Source organism: Stegodyphus dumicola, chromosome 4 (assembly GCF_044657685.1).
Source record: "Stegodyphus dumicola isolate Sdum_Otavi_A_Nest chromosome 4, ASM4465768v1".
Lineage (NCBI taxonomy): Eukaryota > Metazoa > Arthropoda > Arachnida > Araneae > Eresidae > Stegodyphus > Stegodyphus dumicola.
In genome coordinates, this window is record NC_140771.1 from 3,002,532 (window position 1) to 3,027,797 (window position 25,266).

General features: G+C 34.5%; 1 protein-coding gene across 4 annotated transcripts in view; it reads right to left on the reverse strand.

Moving 5' to 3' along the window:
• LOC118201102 (single-stranded DNA-binding protein 3-like) overlaps window positions 1-25,266 on the reverse strand; it is a 231,722-nt gene that overhangs the window by 49,535 nt on the left and 156,921 nt on the right. For 3 of the 4 annotated variants that reach the window (XM_085814469.1, XM_085814471.1, XM_085814468.1), the window contains exons 10-11: window positions 22,206-22,235; window positions 3,675-3,751 (exon numbers count right to left, since the gene is read on the reverse strand). In XM_085814469.1, the coding sequence (XP_085670595.1) occupies window positions 3,675-3,751; window positions 22,206-22,235 (107 nt within the window). The remainder of the gene's footprint in view (window positions 1-3,674; window positions 3,752-22,205; window positions 22,236-25,266) is intronic. The other variant, XM_085814470.1, reaches the window with a different exon arrangement.

A 25,266-nucleotide genomic window follows, 5' to 3' on the forward strand; every position in this document is an offset into this window, starting at 1 on the left:
AAATTCATAACATTGCCCCCTTCCAGACGATTGCATGACCTGGGCAGTACAATGCCTGGACAGGAAGCCATACTTTCAGCTATAGAAAATCAATGCAACACTAAAATAATAATTTCACTACATGACATACAACAAATCAAATATTAAACAAATAGACCACATGCATAAATTTACAAATATATATACACATAAGAACATGGTCTTGGTATACTATTTATATTAAATGCACTAAGGGGACCATGTACAAGGGCCATAGTAAGCAGCTAACTGTCAGAATAAATGATTTTAGGCTTGGAATTTGAGAATTGAAGGACTGCTTAAGGACCTTCCCAGGATTACAGTAGTTTAAGAGAAAACCTTTTCCGTCAAACTGGATTATATAACCACAACGTGTCACTTTCGTTGAATCGATATCCCTTACATTTTATACACTAGGAGGACTATATACAAGAGCCATAGCAAGGGGATGGCTTGTTGTAATAAATGTTTTCAGGATTAGAATTTGACGATTTATGGACCCAAACTACAATGTTGGTCATCCTGTTTAAGACTGTGTACAGACTGTCCCAGAATGACTGTAATTTCCTTTTTGTGGAATCGGATTCCATAACCACAATTTGTAACTTTCGTTGACTTGATGTTGCAATAGCTCTCATGTCCTACCGGGTTTTCATCTTCTCCATCGCTAGGCTGACTTGCTCTTGTGCAAAACTGTACATCACTTCAAAATCTACCTGGAATCGTGAATGTACTTCTCAGGTGATGAAGGCCCATCCGGAGGGTGACCAAACAACAGATCAGAAGGCAGACGAAGGTCATGACTGAACATCACCTGTGATTGGGAATAGCCAGTACTCTCATGAAGAGCACTGAACTAGGCCAATAAAAACAAACTTCTGGTCCCTACTGGTTTCTGGAGACCAAAAGTGACAGTTTGTTAGGAATGATTTGCTTAAACTTCTCTACCATGCTGTCTGACAGTGGATATAAAGGTATCATTTGAGTTTTGTCTATGGTAAATAGGTTATTTCGAATTGTTTAATTACAGCCTAGATAAAATGCCTTCCTTAATCAAAATGTAACAGAAGGAGCACTTTATACCTGAAAATCCAATGCTGTACCAGTATCTCTACTAACGTAATAGTCTCTTGATCAGCAATAGGTTACACTTTGGACCATTTTGTAAAGTAATCAATGACAACAAGGACGTATTTGTTGCCATTAGTAGATTGCGGAGAGGTCGCAGGATATTGAACCTGATGTGTTCAAAAGGAGCTTCTACAATGTAATGTTACAGCTTCCCTCAGCTGCATTTCTTCAGTTCTGTCCAGCCTGCACAGGCATCACTTCTGCACATCAACCCTTGCATTATTCCAGTAGAAGCAATCTTGAACTCAACGCAAACTCTTCATTATTTTAAAGTGGTTTGCAGTGGGACTGCCATGTACAAGGTTGAAAAGTCATGATGCATTTTTTCCATGTTCATCAAAGATCTTTTATTTATATAAGGAATAGTGCATTGTCTGTTTTGTTCTGATAATTTTTGCTTTCTTATATAATGAGCTTCATAATTCCTCACTCTCTCTCTCTCTCTCTCACACACACACAAAAAAAAAAAAAAAAAAAAAAAAAAACTTTATCAGCAAAAAGCTGAAGATGATGATTTACGGCCTCATCTGAATTGAATGCTTTAGTATAAAAGAAATTTTGAAAATTTTTCCAAACTCCAACAATTTTTCTCAAGTGATCAAACCTGCGTGAGGTCTCATATAACTGAGAATGCAGTTCCTATCAGATTAAAGAGCTTAGAAGTTTCTGAAAAATAGGTTCTTTGAAACTGTTTAGTTGGTGAAAGCACACATTCAAACTGATTTATTGGCTCATCAGTAGGAGCCTGAAAACAAGACTACACACATGTTTGATCACTGACAAAAATTACTGGAGTCTGGATGAAAAGTGTAGCTACACGTATCATACTCACCTGATCCTGTGTATATGGTTTTTCCCCAGCCGCAAAGAAATTTTCAGTAAGTTTGATTTCTCAAAATTGGTGGAAGGCATATAAAGTTACATAAACTGATAAAATCATTTACAGTTATTGGACCAAAATGTCACCAAGTTTAGCAACTTTTGGTGGGTGACAAAAATTAATCGCTAAAGCCAATGCCAGTTTAGCATGAGCTATTTATTTCAATGTTAAATGGACTAATTATTTTTTCGGAGCTTCGTATTTTTGCAGCATATCATGATACTTTACACAAGAAATACTACAACTCACAAACCATTTTACTAAGAGTATTTACATGTTTACAAACTTTGTAACAATATCATGCGAACTGTGATACCAACATACTACTTTAAGTTGGATTTCATGTGTACTGAAATAAATAATGGAAACCTAAAGAATATGGCAGTACAATAGATGATTGATGCAACATTACTGCATTCAGGAAACAATTAAAAGTTTTATAATGGAAGGCCTTAGCATAATAGAAAATAATGCAAATGGTTAAATCTTTGGTTACATCGAATGGTAACTATTCCTATTTTCCCAAGATGTTTATTTTTACTTTTCACACAGTTAGACCTTTTGGTGTTAATAAGGTGAAATAAGATGATTATGGCATAATTTTATAACACATATCTAGATCTAGTGGATGAAGAATAAAAGATAAATAGTAACATATGATGATAAGATTTAGTTCCTTGCAGTAAATTGATGAGAGATGAGTGATTGACTAGGGAAGATGTTATTTTGCATTTGCGAAAGGACTGAGGTTATATAGTAGAAGATGTGGAGAACTTTTCAAGAATCACAAAAATAACTTAATAATTCAAATATATCTTTATTAGTTGCTGATTACTCAATTAAATGGCACAACACAATGGGGCCAATCTACATCCCACAATTTCGATGATGACGCATTACATTTCTAATAGAAGCAGCTAACAGTAAGGAAGGGTAGATGGATTGCAATGGTAATTATAGTAAAAATTTCCATTACTCTGATTGCCTAAAACGTATTGGCAATGCACATAAGTTTAAGATAACACACACATACATATATAAATATAAGTACTTTTTTAGTATAGCAGCCCTCAGATTGAATCACTAATGAACCAAGATATCTTGTTTCTCCATGTGTTCTTATATCTTATATCTTGTATCTATCCGCCATGTGTTCTTATATCTTGCTACAAGTTACATCTTATTTGATTAGCGATTAAATTTTGGGGGCCGCTATAATAAGTACTTAGATCAAAGAAGATAACATACTAAATAATCTATATATGTATATACATTTACTTCTTTCTTGGCAACAATTAATTTGTTAATTTAAGATCATTTTGGTAGAAGTCTGATGCTATGTTAGATTTCCAATTTTCATTTGCAATAAAACTTTTTTTTAATGATAAATGCAACAATGTTTACATACAAATAATTTAAGTATGGCAAGTTTTAAAAATACTCAATACACAGACAGAACATTCTTCTTTTACACAGAGAGAACATTAAAAGAATGTATGTTTATTTTGGAAGCAACAACATACAATGGATGGTTTACAAAATAAACAAATGATTACTATCTGTTACATTAAATTAAAATATATATATATGAATTCGCATTAGATATTTATATACCACTTAATCTACTTATATATAAGCTACTTACTCCTGGATTCATGGGTCCCATTGGCTGACCCCGCGGAGGGTTCATGCGCGGGTTCATTGGGCTCATTCCAGATGGACCTATTGTTACAAAATATATCATCATAAATGTAGAGCAAAACAGCCCATTTCCAAACAAAGTTTGTAAACAGTTAAGTTTATAAAAGTTTTTAAACATTTTAAAACATTAAAAAGGCACTTATTAAATTATGCATAGCAATTCAAATATTTAAAAAAACATTTGATCAAACTTTTACGTTAGAACCAAAATTTTTAATTAATATCTCATTATATTTTAACGAACTTATTGAAGTTACAGTATATAAATGCACAGATATATTATTAAACTGCATAACCTAAAGTTTACAAGAAAAGAATGAGGATTTTCCAAACTCTAAGCTTATGAGAAACTTTATCTATGCCTGTGTAATTTTTTGAAAAGAAAGTTTCATTACTTGAAAGGTTTTTGTTACTCGATTCATGACCTGAAGTTTTGCAGACAACATGAAATGAAGATTAAGGGAGTAAGCTGCAGACTTACTATAGGAAATATTTTTGTGCAAATAAATTCAGAGGTCTGTTAAATACTTTTATTAAAAGAGGGAAGGCAAACAAAATAATAATAATAATTTAAAAACCATTTAAATATAGTGGAAATGACTCCTACAAAAAATTTCATTCCTAGATCTTTCAAGCAGCTGTTTATTATTTTCCCTAATTTTTTAAGAAGTTTCTCCTGAAACTCTTAAACAGCAAACTCTACCTTTTTATTTAAAAAAAAAAAAAAAAAAAAAAAAAAAAAAGGAAGTACAAATCTTGATGCATAAAAAAGGCATTTAATATTAAATATTTGTAGGTGCCAAGGTTTGAAATGAACACACAGAATCACAGTTTATAATTACATTTTATCTGGATATTTGGGGCTGTTTATTTTTGAACTGAACCCATAGCATGCTACTTCATATTTAACTCCCAGAGCTAAATACCAGAGTGTGAAAACAAGTTTAATCTATATCCTTAAATAACCAGAGTGTAAAAGCAATCTTATGACCTCTGAATAACCAGATTTACAGCTAGGATGATTTTAATTAAGATTTCCTGATAACAGATTCAAGTGCTTTATTTATTTATTAAAAATGTTCATCTATTCTCATATAAATAAGGTGCAATTAAAATTAAATGGCACAACCCCAGTGCATTAATAATCATTACATTACTTAGCTACAGTACTTGTACTAGCATGCAAGATAATTTAACCACTTTTCAAATATTATTGTGTACAACATTTTCAGTTCATACATTACACACTATGCTTATATTGAAGGTCTTTCACAATCATCGGCTACTTACATGTAATATTTATTTTGTATTTTAGGGTTTTATTAAAGATAATTTGAAAGCATTTACAGTAGTGCCGTTATCCTCAGGGATCGCGGGATCACATTACTTATACACGACAAAATCGCGTTCTGCAAAATTAATCTTCAATGAAAAAATTGTGTGAAATAATTCAGGTTACGAAAGTATGTATAATTTAAAGAAATCTAAACATCATTGCAATTAAAAGGAAAAAATCTGATGTGTGCACCACGACTTTCTTGTACGGAATGTTAAATTATACGCATTTTTTTTTCTTGCATTTCATTTAAACTTATTAGTTTGAATTAAATCCACATCGTGGATAGCGCATAAACACAATAAAATAAATGCACTCTTTAAAATTCACTGTATTTGTTTACCATAACGATACTCTGGCCCTAGGTTCACTAGCGTTTCCATTCATTTTGTAACTCAGAATGCACAAAATTTATATCATCTTAAGATTTATATAATCGTTGCCACATGTTCTATTCAAATACCATAATAAATCTAAAACGATATAAAAGAAATTAAGCAAAGAACAACAATTAAAAAAAAAAAATCTAAAGGGCGTTTTTCAACGTTTTGCGTGTTACCTTTATTTATTCAATATCATGTTCTTTGCACTTAAACCATAAAATTCAGTTCAATAGCAATGAGCGTATCTTAAGAATTTCCGATATACAGTTTGCGCGCTGGAGATAAAAAGACCTTTTTTTTCCACCGTAGAGTGTTGCCATTGCTCGCTTTTAAATCGTTGAGTTTGTTACTCAAAAATTCGTGAAAGTTGTAGAAAATATTGGGGGGGGGGGGAAGAAAGAAACAGTTTTTTCACAGACGATTCAGTATTGCTCATTCAATTAATTCAGTTCTTACTTCATGACAAGGGAAAAATACATAAAAATTCAAAATGTCTGTAGTGAAAATTACGAAGTAAATCTTAAATACTGTAAAGGACCTTATTTTCGCGAGGCTTTAATTTTCGCAATTTTCGCGAGCCCGTCGTAATCGCGAAATATTGTTTTTTTCCGCCTCAAATTTTTCACTTACCCAAAATTTAATGATTTATTGCACGTTTACAAGCTTTTTCTTGACAACTTTCTTTCTTATAATTATTTTTTGAATAATACACAAATATATTTCTCGAATATAGAACAATAAAATTAATAGAAGGCAGCTCATTCACTTAGAATACTATTTATACCAGCTTCTTTGAAGCCATTCAAAATTATCTCATGTTTGGCTTCAATACCGTTAAATACGCGCACACGCCAAGAAGTGTGAATCGGTTTTAGTCGTAATACAGTAGACTCCCGATTTTCCGCGCCTGCCGCACAAAGTTCCCCCCCCCAAGCGTAAAGCAAAGAAAATAAAAATGTTTACAAAACTGTGAGAAACGTTAAATTTGCTAACATCATCCTTATTTATGGCAAAAATATCCTAGGCCTTATCGGAACCTTCCCCTCTGATGAGTAAGCGATTTCTTACTCACCCTTGCAGTGCCCGCTCCACCGCCCTCTCTCGTCTTAATCTTACTGACACGTCAACTTCCCTAAACGCCATTGTTAGTTTAAGCCTGATAGTGTTTGCGAACCGGTCGTAGTTAATTTCTTATCTTTTATTGTGCTCAGTGCTTGTGCTTTTTGGTTTTGTGTTTTTCGTTACCGATTTATAATATCAGGAAAACGAAAGAAGGTTCTGTTGACGATTGCGCAAAAACTAGAATTAATTTCCAAAGTAGCAAACGACGCTACAAGGCAGCAGATGGAATTGGATTACGGAATCGCGGAAACAACAGTGCGTGACAATCTAAAGCAAAAAGACAAACTGGTGAACTTTGCATCAATGTCGGACAATGCTTCTGCAATGAAAACGCGAAAACCTACGAAGGGTTCTACCTTTGATGAGCTAGACGCGGCATTGAGAGAGTGGTTAGCTCAAGTTCGAAAAGAGGGTACTCCTGTAAATGGTCCTATCATTGCGGCGAAGGGAAAAACCTTTTTTGAGTTGTTAGGCCTGAAAGGAAATTTTGATGCGTCTTCTGGCTGGTTGACTCGTTTTAAGCAGCGACATGGAATTCGAGAAATTGGACTTCACGGAGAGAATATATTAAGCGTAATAAGCTAAAATATTAAGCGTTAGTTAAACATTTCCTGCTGTTTATTTTACGTTTTATTGTACATAAAACGATTTTTCAATGTTTGAATGACTGTTTTCTTATTTGCTATACCCGTTTTTAGCCTTTTTTCAGATTATCCGCGGCGTCCGCGCCACCCAATTCCGCGGATAATCGGAAGTGTACTGTATTCGTAAGTCCACAGATTCTTTTTCCTCTAGAAATTGAAGCTCGTTAGAATATCACTCAATAAACTCATTTTTGACCAAACGCTTGAACTCGCCATTTAGACGAGAACGGGGGGGGGGGGGGGACGACGAACTTTTCGGACAAAAGGAAGTTTCTTAAATTGCTTTATGCAAAAGATGTACTTTTGGAATTTTTCAACTTTCTCAACTTTACTTAGGTACTTTTGAAATTTTTCAACTTTCGATTCTGTTCATATAAAATTCGCGAAATTTTCAATTCGCGAAATCACTGATATATTCATTTTCGCGAAAATTACGACCGGCGAAAATAAGGGCCTTTACAGTACTTATTTTCTCGAATATATATTCTAAAATGGATTAAGCATGATTTAATTCGCAATAATAAAAAAAGACGTTATCTTTGTTATTGCTAAGCTTACTTTCTCTAGATTGGCAACAAAGCTACTATTCTGCTGTTTCAAATGTAAACAAGCAATGGCCATCATGGCAAAAATTATTAGGCTTAGCGGCACTCAAACAACTTTTAAACTGTTTCTTTAAAATTGTGTCAACTTTTAAATTGTTGATAATTCTAAAAATATTGCATACAGATTTACTAAAGGCATAAAAACCTTAACAGGAAGATAAGAACAACATAATTCAATCATTTTTAGAGCAAAAAATGCACGATACAAACATATAAGAATACAGAAACTGAGATCACCTATATACAAAATTTTAACGTTCTGAGGCTACTCGTTTTTGAGTTATGAGAGATACATACGTACGCCATGAAAAATTCTCTTAAGAATTCATTTTAAATTAGTTTTACAACTTTTTTTTGGAGGAAAAGAGTCCTTTATTCTGTCCTTACGTACAGATGTCAAGCAAAAACATCCTTAAATTGCATTCGATAGCGGTGAAAATGGATATTTACGTTGAAATATGATGCCTGAAACTTTTCGCGATTACAATACTTCCTTTTTACTTCGTACAAGGAAGTAAAAATGAAACAAATATTAATTGAAAAGATTTCTTTATTAAAAAGCTGGTAATTTTTGCTTGGGACAATGAGTGACGCAACTTTTTTTAAAGTTTCGCGGTAAGGAGCGCAGTTTTTCAATGGCTCTCATAAAAAGAGCCCTTTTCTTTCTTTATTTGTGCGGAACACTGCAAAAGGTGCTGGTACTACTTTATTTTCACGGTCCCCCATTACCAAAACGGTGCGAAGATTATCGTGAAGTTTAAACTACTCGACTATATTTTTTAGCTGTCATATCTCCTCGACTACTTTATTTGTTGATTAGTGGCATCAAAAGGCTTAAGAAAGCATTCACCACCAGGGCTCTCTTTAACCCTGCTCACCACTTACACGGCATAACTAGGCAATATGCATTGTTGTGGAAGTACCTCGCCAGCTTTGCTTTTCCGCCGCAGACACAAACTTTAGTCAGTTTCGATATATTATTGCGTTTATTTCAGCTACTTCTTATTGTATTCATTACTTATTGCTGGATTCATTTCAGGTATATTATTGCATTGAATCATTGTTATCATTTAATATTGTGTCAATTATTATTTATTATTATTTATTCATCAAATTCGGCAAATAGAAGTCGAAAGTGAAAGTATTTATGGTTGCCCTTCGTTTGGCTACCGTATATGCGCAAGGCTCAACACTGCAAATTTACGAGATTTATTCTCATTTAAGAACTATGCCATGTTATAGTAAGGAAGTTATGCCATTCCATGCGATGTTATACGCAGGATGCGGTTTTTAGCCCAGGAGCCTGATTTAACGTGCTTCGCACCTGAGCCTTCTTCATTTGTCCTTCCTCGAGTAATTCTTTCACATATCCTTTCCTACATCTGAAAGCCCTTCGCCGCTTGGTTTTGCAATCTGTACGATTTCTTTGACTTCTTTTTTTAATCGATAAAAATCCTTTAAAATTGCTGATAACTTTTGGCTAAAGCCGATGCCAGAAACACTCAGTATTCATAAATGAATGCTGAACCACGTATGAATGAAATTCTAGCATAAGACAAATTAAATGGAAACAATAAAATGGAACTGGCGAAATCGCCTTCCGCCAATCCGCGCTCGGCAAAGGTTTACTGCACTTTGTAAATTTTTACGAGAACTGAAACTAAATATTGGGGCAATATGAACGCCATCTTTAAGTCTATTATAGTCTGACTTCCTCACATTTTCGGATTTGAAAAGGGGAATGCGATACATGAATTTAAGCTAGAACTGTCTCAAAATCAAACTTAATGATACACGGATTTGATGTAAATGGACTCTTAATGCCCTGATATTTCTTCACTGCAGATTACCTTATAGTCTACATGAAGTCCTCTACATTGCTAGTCCTCTTCAAACAGTCATGACGATAATTTTGCGGAATAGGAAGAGAAACACTGTGATTAACAGTCAAATAACTGTCTGTTCAAGAATAAGCTTTACAGAACTCGCAAGATTTACAAGAAGAGCATAAAAGAATTTTCGGCTTTCTATTCCAACGGTGTTTCGTATTTTGCGAGGAGGGTGGGAAGTAAAATTATCAGCAGACTTTAATATATACATCAACTTAAAAATTATTTATGAATAATGAAACGCGAGGAAGGCATTTTTACAAGAAAACTATTTTAGCGAAGGAGAATTACCAGACAATAAATATTCAGTGAAATACTACATTTAGAAAGATGTTAAACAGGTGGAAAATTAAACAAATGGTGGCCTAGCATGAAAATGCCAGTGAGGCAAAAAACACTCTAAGATTCCTAATTTCAGAGTAATCACGACCTTTGCATTTATGCAATTCACTATGCTCACAGACAACAAATGCAGCAACGAACCGTGTATTTTGATAATAAAAAACATATAGGAACTTGTAAAGAATCCAACTAAGCATGGGCAAAGTGAAATCTCTGATAATTCACACAGACAGTAAACAGAAATAAGGAAGCGGATAAATAAGGTCGTCATATTATTAGAATGAAAGTTATAATTTTAATTGCTTTCAATAATAATAATATGCTTTAAACAAAGACCTTTTTTAGTTGGCTGTTTTTCACTTGCTTTAAATAGGCTTAGATAAAAATGGATAAAAAAAATGGAATCTGACAGTAGGACATTCAAGAAAATATAAACAATTATTCACGTGCGTACATTTTACTAGTTGAATTTTTCCAAAATAAAGCAAATTTAATGTTGAAAATTCTTCTAATCAAACTTAGGTACTTATTAATTAACCACTGACCGTGGTATGAATACCAGTCGGAATTCAAACGAATGTAACACATTATAATTATTCAGTATTATAAGAATTAGGCGTACTAATGCATTATTATCCTCACGATTATCATTAAAATCAAATGCACTGACTTTATAAGCTTAATTTTTTCCAACTAGATGGCCTAATGGCCTTATAATCCGAGTTTCCAAATTCAATTCAGAATAAAATCTAGGAAGAAGTAAAAATTTTGAAGAGTTACAAAGAATCTCCGCCGTTACTCGATAGTATTTTACCATGGAAATCAATGAGAAAAAGATTATTTCTTAACACATATATCTATTTAAAAACCAAGCAATCTTTTCCCCAGTAACCAGTCATAACAATGTTTACAAAAGCTTGGGACTCTTTTTTAGCCTACTGCACTTTAATACATACAAACTTTAAATAAATGTCATAAAAGAAAGCAGAAAGTCTACGTAGACAGAAGTCGCAAATAAATAACCAATTCACAATTTATTCTTTACATAAGGAAAACAAACGGAACACGTATACTGCTGAGAATACAGAATCATTCCGTTTTAGGAAAGACTCGCGTTATCACCAGTCATCAGCAGGATCACCACCACCTAACATACAGAAGTAATCTCGCGGGTAACATCACAAGTGCATCTTCACCCACCTAGCCCCAACCTTTCCATGAAGTACCCGACTGGGACTCATTTCTGATAATTCGGGTACTTTCCGGAAACGTGAGAATTTCGCTTGTCTGTATCTGATGACAGCAACAAAATGAAGGCCGAATTTAAAATGTGAATACGGATATAAGGAAACGGAAAACTGTTCTATTCTTCAGAAAATGATGAGCGACCTTAGCTAAAAGAAAGAAAGAATTCTTAAAAACTTTAATCTTGTGCTGAAAAACTAATACAGCATTCTTTAAAACAACAATAAAAGCAAGTATATCTATTCTCCAGAATACATATGTGGTGGGAAAGGAAGTTTCGTTTAAGATGCATTAAAAACATATTTGAATGTCCTCTTCTCCTCCTTAAAAAGTAGAAAGTGAGCTAAAAGTCCATCTAAGTTTTAAAAACGCATAAAATATTGAAAATCACTGGCGCTCAGGCCTGACGTTAAGGTCGCCTTAACGCATGGGCCACTGGGCACTTGCCCGGGGGCCCAACAAGTATATTAGGCCGATGCTATTCCGTTTACATTTCATTTCTGTGAGTGGTTGTTGTAGGGACCGCTCTAATGCCGAGGGATTAAGACGGGACTGCTCGACACTACAGTTTTCACAGGCTGGTGCATATTCTGTGACTTCTAAATTCGGACGCTACGTTTCTTTCTAAACTTTTTGCCATCCCTAAATTAAGCCACTCGGTGTGACTGATCCGGCACTGGCCCTGCTCACATTGAATTATTGTCTGCACTCTACGTATAATAACTGCACTTTGAAACTAGTAGTGACTTGGCGTTGAAAACAATCAAAATAACTCTCGAGCATTCAATAGGCAGGACTCCTGCAACAATACATACCACATTGAGATGGATGACAAGATCTATTCTCTAACTTAAAGAACAATACGTTTCGCTGAATGGAATTCATTTCGCGATGAATCCTACCCTCATTTCCGAGAACAAATGAAGGGTTAAGAAATTTATCTCCATAACAAGAAATTACTAAATGGCGTAGATTTTAGAGATTGGGGAGACAAAGAATCTTGCATTGCCTCTTCAGCTAATGCATAAAAACTAATTGAAATTTAAATGTAAAAACTAAAATACCATTTTATTCTAGATTAAGAAAATTACAACACATAAAATCATAAATTTTTTAAATTAAAAGAAAAAAAAAAAGGCCCATTTAGTAAGATAAAAACTGACGGTAAATGTTATCTTTACCGAATGTTCAATTAGAAGCTTCTTCATATTCGCAATATGTTGTAAGCTGTTATCCGATCCTGTATATTATGTCATTCCGCAGAACTTTTTTTTTTTTTTTAAATATAGAAAGGATAATATGGCTTGCTAACAATTGCTAAAGCTAGTATTACACACATAGAATATTCAGACAGACAACACTTTCACAGAGCGTTTTAATGCAGTTGTCAAACACACGTCCATAGTTATGGATTGTTGAGGTTATAGATAATAATAACACATTTACACTTAGTACTGAATTATACGGTGATACTGATTTGAGCCGTCCGATAGTAATTTTTAAAATCCATTTTATAAAAGCCCAACTCTGTTCCAAATGACGACGACGAAAGTCTGGGCAATAACCGCTAACTGGCATAAAATACGCAATTTGAGCTTTTTTAGCATATGACAGAAGAAAGATGAGCGTCTTAAGGGTAAAACCGGCAGAAAAACTGTTTTGTCTGTTCATTGTTACTTTAGGTTGTGTATGACAATGGCTTCTCTATTGGATTTCATTTCTGGCAACTAAATGAGCTCGCGTGTACCAAATTCTTTTTATACGTTAAGTGAATCAGCCAGTCTTTCTTCGGAAACTCTCCATAAAGGCTGATCACCTGAAGCAGAAAAATCTAAATAGCTTTACTGTGATAAATAACTATGCTCTATTTCAAAGTAAACTATATTAGATATCTCGCTGCCTTGAACAAAACAAAAACCTAAAGAAGATTTCCAACGCTTAAGGAAAGCAGTTTGCAATGCCTTCACAAACACTGTTTTCTCAAAGAAAACTAAATTAAAAAAAAAAAAAAAAGAAAAAATTAGCACGCATATAAGTGAAACTGTTTAACACACTGAAACACAACATAACTGAAAACACATATGAGTTTTCTAAGTGAAACTGGGTCATATTAACACGTTACACATGGAGAAAACCACGAAACGCCCATGCGGTCAGCTCGTTCGTGGGATTCAAACGTCGGACCAAACTACCAGTGTTTAAGGACTTTTACCGCTTGCGCGTTCTATGCCGCACTCAAAACGATTATTATTCGGGCATTAATCTCCAAGCTGATAGTTTATATATATAGATTGTTGTAGGGTAAGGGTTCATATGTGTCTCTTTAAAAAGTTACTCGAGATCAGTACGAAGAAACTGTAGCTGCTATAACAGCTTAAGCTATTTAAAGAAATGTGGATTTTGTTTGGATGGCAAAAATACTGAACTAAGCAATTGTAACGAAAAAACACCGACGTCTGGAATGGATGAAAATGAATTGAAATGCTACAGGATAACTGTTCATGATAATGTTAGTTTCCCTCTTAGAATGGAATGCATGATTAACAGTGTAACGAAAACACACGAGAAGCTGTGCGTGGGTACTGATTCCCCTAAGGAAATATAAACATTGAAATGGACTTTTAATTGCAACTGTCTCAGCAGATTAAACAAAAGGAAATGTGCCAGTCAGAATCGCTTACTTTAGTGGCAGGCCGTTAACCTTAACGAAAAGAGAAGTGTTGAAACTAAATAACGTTTGCATAATCCGAGTTCAGAAAACAAAACATTTATTTTACATATTTTAAAGAAATAACGTTCTGAAACAACATGTTTCATCTACACAATCAATCGACGCTTTCACCAGAGCATTACGCCATCAAACTTGGCACACATCCAAAAGTTCAAATTGAAGAATTACAGAAGCGTTGTTGCCACACAAGAAAAGACATATAGTTACAACTTCACACAATAATAAAACAAAAACACACTTTTGAAAAATAGACAATAATAATAAAAAATAGTAATAATAAAATTCTTAACAATATTTTCTCGATTATGCAACATCCTCCCCCCTTTTTGAGTCAGTGGCAAACGACTCAAAAACATATGTTATCCTATTAAAAAGGTCTAGTACATTAGGCTTCTTAACAAGCCATCCTGACGACGTAAATTTCTGTTTGATATGCTGTACGTCAGTCTGATCGTTTTTCTTATCGTCGTTAACGTTAGGCTCTTCAACTAAATAATTTTCACTTAGTTGTATCTCTAGTGGATAAATACGCTGAACGGGCCTTATGAAAATCCCATTCCGAGTTTTTAGTTTAACTGTTCGAATTGTGCCATCCCGACCAGGAATTTTCTCTATAATTTTACCCAAAGGCCAATACAAGCGTTTTTTGAAATCATCGCCTATTAAGACTATCTCCCCAATTTTAGGCAACCGGGTTACTTTATTTTGTGGTTGTTTCATTATTAATTGCCCCAAATATTCTTTTCGGAAACGGTTCCTTAAATCTTTAAGAAGTTTTGTGCGGTATTTAATTCTTCTAAAAAAATGCTGAGAGTCAATTTTATCTATATCTGCTACATTCGAAGTACAATTTTCAATCAAAAACATTGACGGAGTTAAAGGGATAGCATCTTCAGAGTTCTCCGAAATATATGTTAAAGGTCGAGAATTAATTACCGACTCACAATCGCAAATTAAGGTTTCCAGTTCTTCATAAGATAAAACTGATTTTCCCAAAGAACGTCTTAAAAGTTCTTTAACCATGCGAACTAGCCGTTCCCACCAACCTCCCCACTAGGAGGCTGTTGGTGGATTGAATTTCCATACTATTCTCTTTATTTTTGCCTCATTCTCTATTATGTCCCAGTTAAGTTTAGAAATTTTGTTATACGTTCCTCGGAAGTTAGTCCCATTGTCAGAATAAATAGTTCGTGGTCTGCCACAAACAATGGGCCAGCTAAATCGTCTTAAAGCCAAAAGAAAAGATTCTGTTGATAACGAAGTCACCAGTTCTAGATGGATTGCCCTGTACACAGCGCATGTGAAGAGTGCCATCCAAACCTTCTTACCGTCTTTCAAAAACAATGGGCCAGCTAAATCTACTCCCAAAATTTCAAAAGCCCTATAATCTCCTACGCGATCTTCAGGAAGGGGAGTAACTTCGCAAGACATCGGTTTGGCTTTATATCGTTGACATATTACACACCCTTTTAACACATTACGCACAGTTTTACGTTGTTTTAGTATCCAGAATCTTTCTCTTAAAATAGATTGAAGCATTTGAGTTCCAGCATGACAATGTTTCTTATGAACTGACTCAATTAACAATGTAGTAAAGATACATTTACTCGGTAACAAAATTGGTGTTAAAAATTCAGAATTGTCTTTGCGTTCCAATATTCTAGTTTTAACTCTTATAATTTTTTCATTACCAATGAATACATCAAGTGGATTAAGAGCTCCAATGTCAGGGAAATTTGAGCTTTGAACCAACCGAATCAAAACTTTTTCGGAATTTATGATTTCAGCAACAGTTAGTTTAGATTCTTTACACAAATTTGACTTCTTCCTACAGTTAGAAATAAAACGTAACACCCAACCGGTTACACGAATAATTTTCTCATAATCAGAAACTCTTTCTGCATACCAAGGAGTGGTATCCTCTGAAAAGTTAACATTAATAAGTTTTACCTTCCTCTTTTCCAAGTCAGCTTCGCTCGGCTGACAAACAATATTGGTAGGCCAAAATTCAGGGCTTTCTCTTAGCCAGAGAGGTCCCTTAAACCACTCCGAGTTAATCATTTGTTTAGCAGAGCAACCTCGAGATAACACATCTGCTGGGTTCATATTACCAGGCACATGCCTCCATGATTCAGGTTTTGTCAACTTAGTAATTTCTTTAACACGATTGCTTACAAAGTTTGACCAATTACCAGGATTTCTGATCCACCATAATGCGACTGTGGAATCACACCATAAAATTACATTTATATCAAAATCATTAAGAGCTTTACAAACAGAATATAATAATCGGGATCCAATGCAACAGGACATTAATTCCAATCTAGGAATCGTCAAATTCTTAATAGGAGCTACTCTAGATTTTGCTCTTAAGAGAGTAATTTTTACACTGCATGAATCAACACTTCTCGTGAAAATACATCCTGCATAAGCATATTTGCAGGCATCGACAAATACATGCAATTCAACTGTTGCAAAGGTTCCAATGAATCGGGGTATTGCCACATTTTTCAACAAAAGTATATCAGATAACCACACAAAAAATTTACTTACAAAATCATGAGGCAATACCTCGTCCCAAGAAAATTTCAACTTCCATGTTTCTTGTAACAAAAGTTTTGGAAGCAAAGTTATTGGTGCAAGTATTCCAATTGGATCAAAAATTGATTGTACAATAGACAGAATCAGTCTCTTAGTTACCTTAGTATCACAAGTTATCATATTTACATTTATATTACACCTTAAAGTATCATTGTCTAAATTCCACAATATTCCTAAAAGAGGTGTGTCCCCAGAATGTTTTGTAATATATTTGGAAGCAACATTGCTCTCCCATCCCCTTAAATTAAATCTGCCTCTCGACATAAGACTTTTGGCCTTTTGAATTAAATCCTCTTGTTTCTCAATATTGTAAACACCCGTAATACAATTATCTACATAGAACGAATTTTTTAATTTGTCAGCCACATCTAAAAAGTCAGATGGACAATTATTCAAGAGATATTTAATAGACGCACCTAGTAGATAAGGGCTGCAGGAAACCCCAAAAACTACTCTGCAGTGCCTATACACTATTTCTCCCTCATCACTTGGATAGAAAAATCGCAAGTAATCTCTATCCTTCGGAGAAATTCCTAACTGCAAGAATGCTTTCTCTATGTCTGCACTCAGACCAATAGGAAAAAATCTCATTCTGTCTAAAATATCAGGGACTAATTCTATTAAATTAGGTCCTTTCAATAAACACTGATTCAAAGATGGTTTTCCCTTTTCACAAGATGAAGCATCAAAAACGGGTCTTACCTTAGTGCTTTCACTATTCATCTTAATAACCGGTCTGTGTGGTAAAAAGTGGCATTTATTGTTTAATTCCTTTTCCGGAACCTTTTCTATAATATTTAAATTTTCCCACTCTCTAAACACTTCTTGATATTCCCTCAAAGAATTATTTTCTTTTGCCCTCTTTATCATTTTTTGATGACGTGTCAAAGCAATGCTTTTATTATCTGAGAAATTGGTAGATTCGCATTTCCAGGGTAATTCTAATTCATATCTACCATCGGGCCGAATAGATAATTTATTCTGAAAATCAATCTCGTAGTCGCAATGAAGATTTTTCGTTTTACTATTTTCCGTCGGGTCGGAAATACCCAAAACTTCAAGCTCCCATAAAGATTTCAAAGAAGCATTATTTACATGCAAGGAAAGACTTATTAGGGCATTATCCCTGACAGTATCATTTTCTTTACCCATAACCGTCCAACCCAGTTTTGTTTTGACTGCAGTTAAACCAGAGGGTAATTCTAGGTATTCGTCAGTTAACAGTTTACCAATGACATCTGCACCTATCAATAAATCAATTTCACTTTCCTCGCAAAATGTGTCACTGACCTCAATTTTCCTGCTTTTCAATTCCTCTATAATCTGAGCATTCTTGATTGTTGGAACAAATCCACATATCTTTTTTTCAGAAAAAGCTTCAAAACAACACCTAAAAGTGTTATCTAAACTGCTTATGTCAATAGCAAAAACAGAATGGGTTACAGGCGCAGTTTCCCTCCCCCCAAACAAACCATGAATTACTTTCTCCTGTCGAATAGGATCAGCCTTCATTCGCTTCATAATTTTCTCCCCAACGTATGATCGTTGGGATCCCGAATCCAAGAGAATTCTAATTTTTCTCTCTCGATCTTTAACTTTAATTAGAACACATAAAGTTTGCAAATAAACTTTCTCGCTCTTACTGTTATTAGAAAGGGAAACATCCAACTTAGAGTCATTTTGTTTTACAGAACTAACATTCTGAGGACACATAAATTTTATATGATCACAACTGCAAATGGGGCATTTAATATTGGCTTTACATTGGTTTTTTAAATGGCCAATTCTTAAACATGAAAAACAAACACCTTTCTTTTGTACAAGTTGCCTCTTTTCATTTAAGCTCATATTTTCAGCTTTAAAACACTTAGCACTCATATGAGGCTTACCACAAAATATACAAACATTTTGCTTACCTTTACTGGTTTCATTTGTACTTACCAGCGCGGCAGCTGTTGCTAAATCTGAATTACCTGAAATAACATTTTTATTAAGACGCTTAACAGAATGAGTAAATCCTGATTGTGCTAATCTAATCATTTCTTCCGATTCTACTTCATGCCTTAAAAAATACATTAGTTTTTCAAGCGTTCTTTCAGAACTCTTTTCCTGTCCCTGTTCAGAAGTTCGAATCCGCTCCCAGGCACGTAGAATATTCTCAGGTAGGCACGACTCTACTAAAGGTCCCAAGAAATCAGCAAACTTTTCCTTGGTGCGTCCTAAGCTTTCCAGCGCTCGTAATTTACTTTCTATACTATCATAAAGTACTCCTAAGTCCGACGCCGTTCTGCCTGTTGTAGCATTCTTTGTAACAAGCCCAAGCAAATCTCTTACATAGATTTGCACCAGAAGGTCTTCTCTACCAAATCTTTCTTTCAGCTGCTCAATAGCTTTAGGATAATTCGCGGCGGTAACAGGAAAACTGTTCAAAAGTTGAGCTGCCTTTGAGCCAGGTACTGCACTTTGCACTAAGTACAAAAATTTATCTTCCGGCACAATATCCGCATCTTCATGAATTTTGGAGAATTGGCTCCAAAAGCCTAAAAATTCTCTTGCATCTCATTCAAGTTTAGGAAGTTTGAACTTCCTGTTTTTATTTTCTTTAGGATCCGAAATCGAAAGTGAAGCAATATCTGTAGTAACATTCATCGAATTCAATTGTCCAATTTTATTCTGAAGTTTCACCTTTAAAGCTATAAAGGAATCTCTGTATCCTTCAGCCGTATTAAATTCATTTTCAAAATCAGCTTCCTTGGTTTGTTCTAAAACACTGCTTTGAGTACTGTCCAAGCGTTCAAATTTGTCAATTAGTTGCCCCAACAACACTTGCAATCTCTCAGGATCCGTACAAGTAGGCAATTCTTCTTCCACAATCTTCGTAGTTAACGTAAACGAAGTACGTTCACTTTTACGTTTTGCTTTTAACAACTCCATTTTAACAAAACGCCTAAATCAAAATTACTCGAAATCACACAAACGTCCTGTCAAACGGACGCCAAACTTTTATGTTGAAACTAAATAACGTTTGCATAATCCGAGTTCAGAAAACAAAACATTTATTTTACATATTTTAAAGAAATAACGTTCTGAAACAACATGTTTCATCTACACAATCAATCGACGCTTTCACCAGAGCATTATTACGCCATCAAACTTGGCACACATCCAAAAGTTCAAATTGAAGAATTACAGAAGCGTTGTTGCCACACAAGAAAAGACATATAGTTACAACTTCACACAATAATAAAACAAAAACACACTTTTGAAAAATAGACAATAAAAAATAGTAATAATAAAATTCTTAACAATATTTTCTCGATTATGCAACAAGAAGACACAGCTTCATAGTTCCCTATGGCAAGCACAGAGCAAAGTTTCACCGATCAGAAGCGCATTCCAGCTGAAGAAAAAGATTTAATCTGCAAGTCTTTTAACGGAGGATCTGAAGGATACATTTTTAACTTCGTCTAGTCACGTTAGTCGCACGAATGTGACACAACACCGGATCAATACTGGAAGCCATCCACCTATCAAGTAACATTCTCGGCTTCTTTTATTCGCAAAACAAGAGGAATTCGGAAAACTTCTGAAAAACAACGATATTACTGACAGCTTCATAGTTCCCTATAGTACGATATTATTGACCCTCGTCTAGTTTCTGGGCTTCGATTATAATCTTGGTTTGGAAAAAAATACGGGACCAACGATTTTGTGACGACTATTCACTTCATTACAAAGAACATTACCAAAAAATACTGTTACGAATGGTATTACAAACTGAATAACATTGCAAAGAAATACTGTTACCCTTTGTCTAGAATCTATGAAACATTGGACATGCTAGCAGGAAGCAAATGGTTGCCTACTGCATTTTTAAAGAGCGGCTACTGGCAAGTGGAAGTAGATCCTAAAGAACAGGAGAAGAAGGCAGCTTTACTACGAGCAACTTAAAGTACTATGCAATGCTCCAGCGACATTTGACCATATAATGGAAACAGTTTTAAAGGACTGTCATACGAAGCCTGCATTATTACAATAGAACGCACTTTTAAACACGCTTGGAAACTATCACTCTACTGAAATTCAGAGAAGCTAATCTAAAGTGCAGCCCTTCGAAGTGTAAATTACTTCTTTGAGATGTTAGCCAACTCGGTCATATTATTTCCACTGAAAGTGTACGCATAGATCCCGAGAAAATCAAGGCCGTTTGTGAATGGTAACGCCCTCAAAATGTTCAACAGTTAAGCTTTCTTGGTTTCGGGACATACTAGAAAAGATTTGTTAAACGTTTTTTTTTTTTACACTCGACTTTTACATCGTCCAACAGAAACAAAGCAAAGATTTACTCTAGACGCGCAGGCTTCCGCTTTTGCGTTAACTAAACCCATTTCTGACACCAATTTGTTGCGGGGAAAATCCTCGTGGCTGTCTCTCTAAATAATCACTTCGGATGAGGAGAAAAATTATTATTTACTACAAATAATGTCACGTACACGGGAAACTGTAAATAGCTCAAGGAGCATGTGGAAGCAAATCCTCCTTATTTATGAAACATAAATTTGCAACATCGCTCCGTTCTTCCGAGCAGTGCAATCCCCATGGCCAGAGCCAACTACCAATAAAGTGCACGTCAACATGGCGTGCATATCCAAGAACTCCTCCAACCTAAAGTAGCGCACCACGACACTATATGGTTGATACGACAGATCCATGGGCTACTTTATCATATATGTGAATTCCATAGGCGCATTCATTTTCCCGTATGTTGATATTTTATCTTCATTCACAATTTGTAAAACTAAAGACGGCCCTCCACACACAGAAAGTGCTCGTTCAAACACCGGGCTATATCAGCTCGCAGAATAATCATTGATTGACGCTACAGCTCATCTTGCTTATAAACATCATTTCAGTTCACGTGTCTCGTCCCGCAATTAAGATTACAGTTTGAAATGATTTTATAGGCAAATCAGTGGGACCCCAGCCGACAAAAAATATGAATTAGGAACTCTTTGGCATCTCTTCTTCTGAAACACTTCTTTTAATACGAAAAGAAATTCTAACTTCACCGTCATCTATTTTTTGTTGTCAAAAGTGTGGCGGATGGATATTCACATAAAAATTTCATGAAATTAATACTATGTTTATATGAAAATAAAGGGTACGATTTCCAGAGCCCACAAATGTTATTTCTGGAAGTAATAGTGAACGTTTTAAAAACAATTTTCATTTACACACTATGAATTAAAAAATGTAAACTATTATTTATCTTTTTTTTTTTTTTTTTTTTTTAAACCTTAACAATCACATCCACGGAAGAAATATCTGCCAATCCAATCTCTCTCAACGTCGTATCTTTACATGCAACTGCATATTTCAGATATTTATCCAATAAATAAATAAATAAATAAAACTTATATAACAATTTAAATCAATGTCGGCTTACAAAAATTGGCTACTGTGTCAACAAATTCATATAAGAAAAACAGAAACCACTTTGAAATACTCGACAAAAAGTTGCGTTTTGCAATCCTGAAAATTAAAATATTATCAGAAAATATCACACATTTTTCTTACCTTGCCATGAAACGAATTCTCCGCTGTCACCTGGAATCAGAATGGGTAAAAGGGAAGAGTTAGTCAAAGCAGGCATGCATAAGACAAAAGAAAAAAAAGGGCTTTTGTTAATAAAGGCGAGGCACGTCATTATCTGGAAAAATCGTTAGAAAGAATAGTAAAATAAACGCACCACGTAAACGAGTGGGTTCCATACAATAATAAGTTGTTTTCTGCATTGAACATATTGTTTAACAGGCATCTGTTGTTAACGAATTAGTGTGTTAGCTACGCAGATGATGATGATGTAACTGGATTATTGATCATATAAGCATGCGTTACAAGTCAGAACACGCTCAGGTTTCTCGTTAATGATTCCAGCGAAAGCAAAGCACTCAAAACAACAGCATGTGTAGTATATAAGCTTCGCCTTGGGGAGATACAGGGAACAATCGATTCTCGCGACACAATAATGATGATACTAGCTATCAGGAAAACAGTTATTACACGCATACAATTAAATATCATATTTAATTATATCGGAATCGATTACTGACTGTTCGCAAAACTACACCCCTCTGGACAAACGAACAAATTATATTCTCGATGGAAGCATGGTATTAAAAACATCAAAGGATCTGTTTACATAACATTAGAAGGAACAACATTATGGTTATGACAGAAATACTGAAAATAATAATATTTGATTTAAGCAAAACCAATCGACCACAAATGCAATATTCAATTTAGAAAAATGCTTTATTTCAGATAAGAAAGTCATTAAATGTGTATCTTAAATGATTCCATTTCCATGATGTCCCATTTCAGGTTTTATACAGATGGAGATAAACCGTGCCATTTCAGGCTTTTTCTTTCCTTAAGCAGACGTTCGAAACGAAAGCATAAAAACCATGCCTTTTCAAACTTTCTCTCATAACATGGTCAGATTTTTTTCCCCTTCACCAAATAATTTACCCCCTCCAAAAAAAAAAAAAAAAAAAAAAAAAAAAATCAAAACACATCATAGCTTAAACAACCATACATTAAATCAGTTCTACTTCTTGGTCATCGAATATTTATCAGCGAGAAAAACCTTTTTACTGTTTGTTTTCAAGGCAGAAATTCCAAAATAAAATTCACATACTTTAAATAACTCTGAAATAAATTGTTCATGAAACAAGAAAATATTTTTTTAAGGTTGACGGAAAATACATATTTCAGCCAGGAGGAGGACACATCTTCTGTTTGAATACAATATAGTGGCCGTAAAAAATCCTTTTCTATATACACGACTCAACATTCTCCTTCGTGAAACATATTTTTAAAGACTTAATAAAATAATTCATGTAATTTATTAGAAACTGTGAAAGCAATATCACTGATAATTTCTTGGGTCTTTTCAGCAATTCATTTAAAATTTGATTTAATGCTTAAGCTCCAAAGTTCTCAAAAAAAAAAAAAAAAAAAAAAAAAGAAAGAAAGAAAGAAAGAAAAAAATTGGGGGGGGGGGCTTTCATTTAAGGCGTCGAATTTTCAAGCTTTTTAGCCACGATTATTCATTAAAAATCAAAATGGCCTTATTTCAAGGTCGCATCTAAATGAATCAAATACGGAATATTTCCATGTTCATTGTATTAACTATTCCCCTTATATGGCATTAATGTTGTCTCGAAATTCTGTTTAAACATGAAGGGTCAGAGCGTCACTACAACATCATTTTATACATATTTCTAATCATACTTGCGATTTTTACACTGATCCTGAATAAAGCCGAAATGTGAGCTTCTCTTACATAACAAATCGAAAAAGGCCTGAAATGGGCTGAGTTTTTAAACTAGGAAAACCTGAAATGGGGCATGACTGAATTTTCAGCCGCTGCTTTGATCAACATGTCTAACAGAACATCATCATCATCATCAGTAAGCATATACATAACATTTGTCTCAAAACTAAATGTAATTATCAGTATCAAAGTTTCATATAAGATACGTGTGTGGGGGGGGAGGTAAAAATGTTGTACTATTGACACAATTATTTGTAAATAATTTTTTTCATTGTTTGAAACTAAACGTTTTCCTGATTTTCTTACTATTTTAATATAATTATCATATATGGCAACATGCAACTAATCGTACTTCATGGATAATCCCAAATAATAATATATATATATATGAATATATATAAAAAAGGAATATACTCCCTTATTACAGATAGACTATTATACTCATCGCGTTAAAGAGTGAAATAAACGAATTCTGTCTATTACTTTTCCTGCTTTATAGCATTTCTCTGACTAATTTGCTAAAAGAAATAAAATTAATAAACCGAATATTGTAACTTCAAACTTCACTTCTGAACCCAATTCGAAAAACAGTCTCCCCAAGGCCTTATTCTCATTAAACTTGGCGCTTCTGCAAAGAAAGAGCAATCCAACTCCGAAATGGCAAGCGTTTAAAACTCAAGTGCTCGAAAGAAAGAAACAACTTTGCACAGAGACAGCAGCGCAATCAAAACACTGTCCATTAATTACGGCTAACATTCCCCGCAATCTGGACGAGGACCATAAACAGCACGAGCATTTTCAAAGTTAAAACTCCCAACTCCGTAATGCGCGGTGGAATGCAAAACCTTCGAGTCACTCAGAAAGGGGGGAAAAAACAACTCAACAAACAAAACCGAAACCTCCTCGAGACATTTGAGATAATGGCTTCATCTGCGTCCAAGGGTAATAACCCGTTACCGGAGGCATTTTCGTCGTTTGATGGCTTCGAATCTTTTGGCACACAGTGCGATGGATCTGCACTTTATGGGAGTCCCTAGGTTTCAGGCAGCTATCTTGCTATATCGCCCAGGAAGGAAAATTAAAATGGCTGCCAACGCTCAAAAATGCTTTCTTTTCTCATACCGCACAGAATGGCTGATTAGAATTTACAAAACGATACCTATGAAAGTTTCTGCTGAAGTAGTACTTTTAAATTGGAAAACTGACTGTTAATGTGTACAAGTTTCATGACTGTTAATGTGTACAAGTTTCATAGCATGAAAATTACAATGTCGGGTTCTAAGTAGTATCTAAAACCTC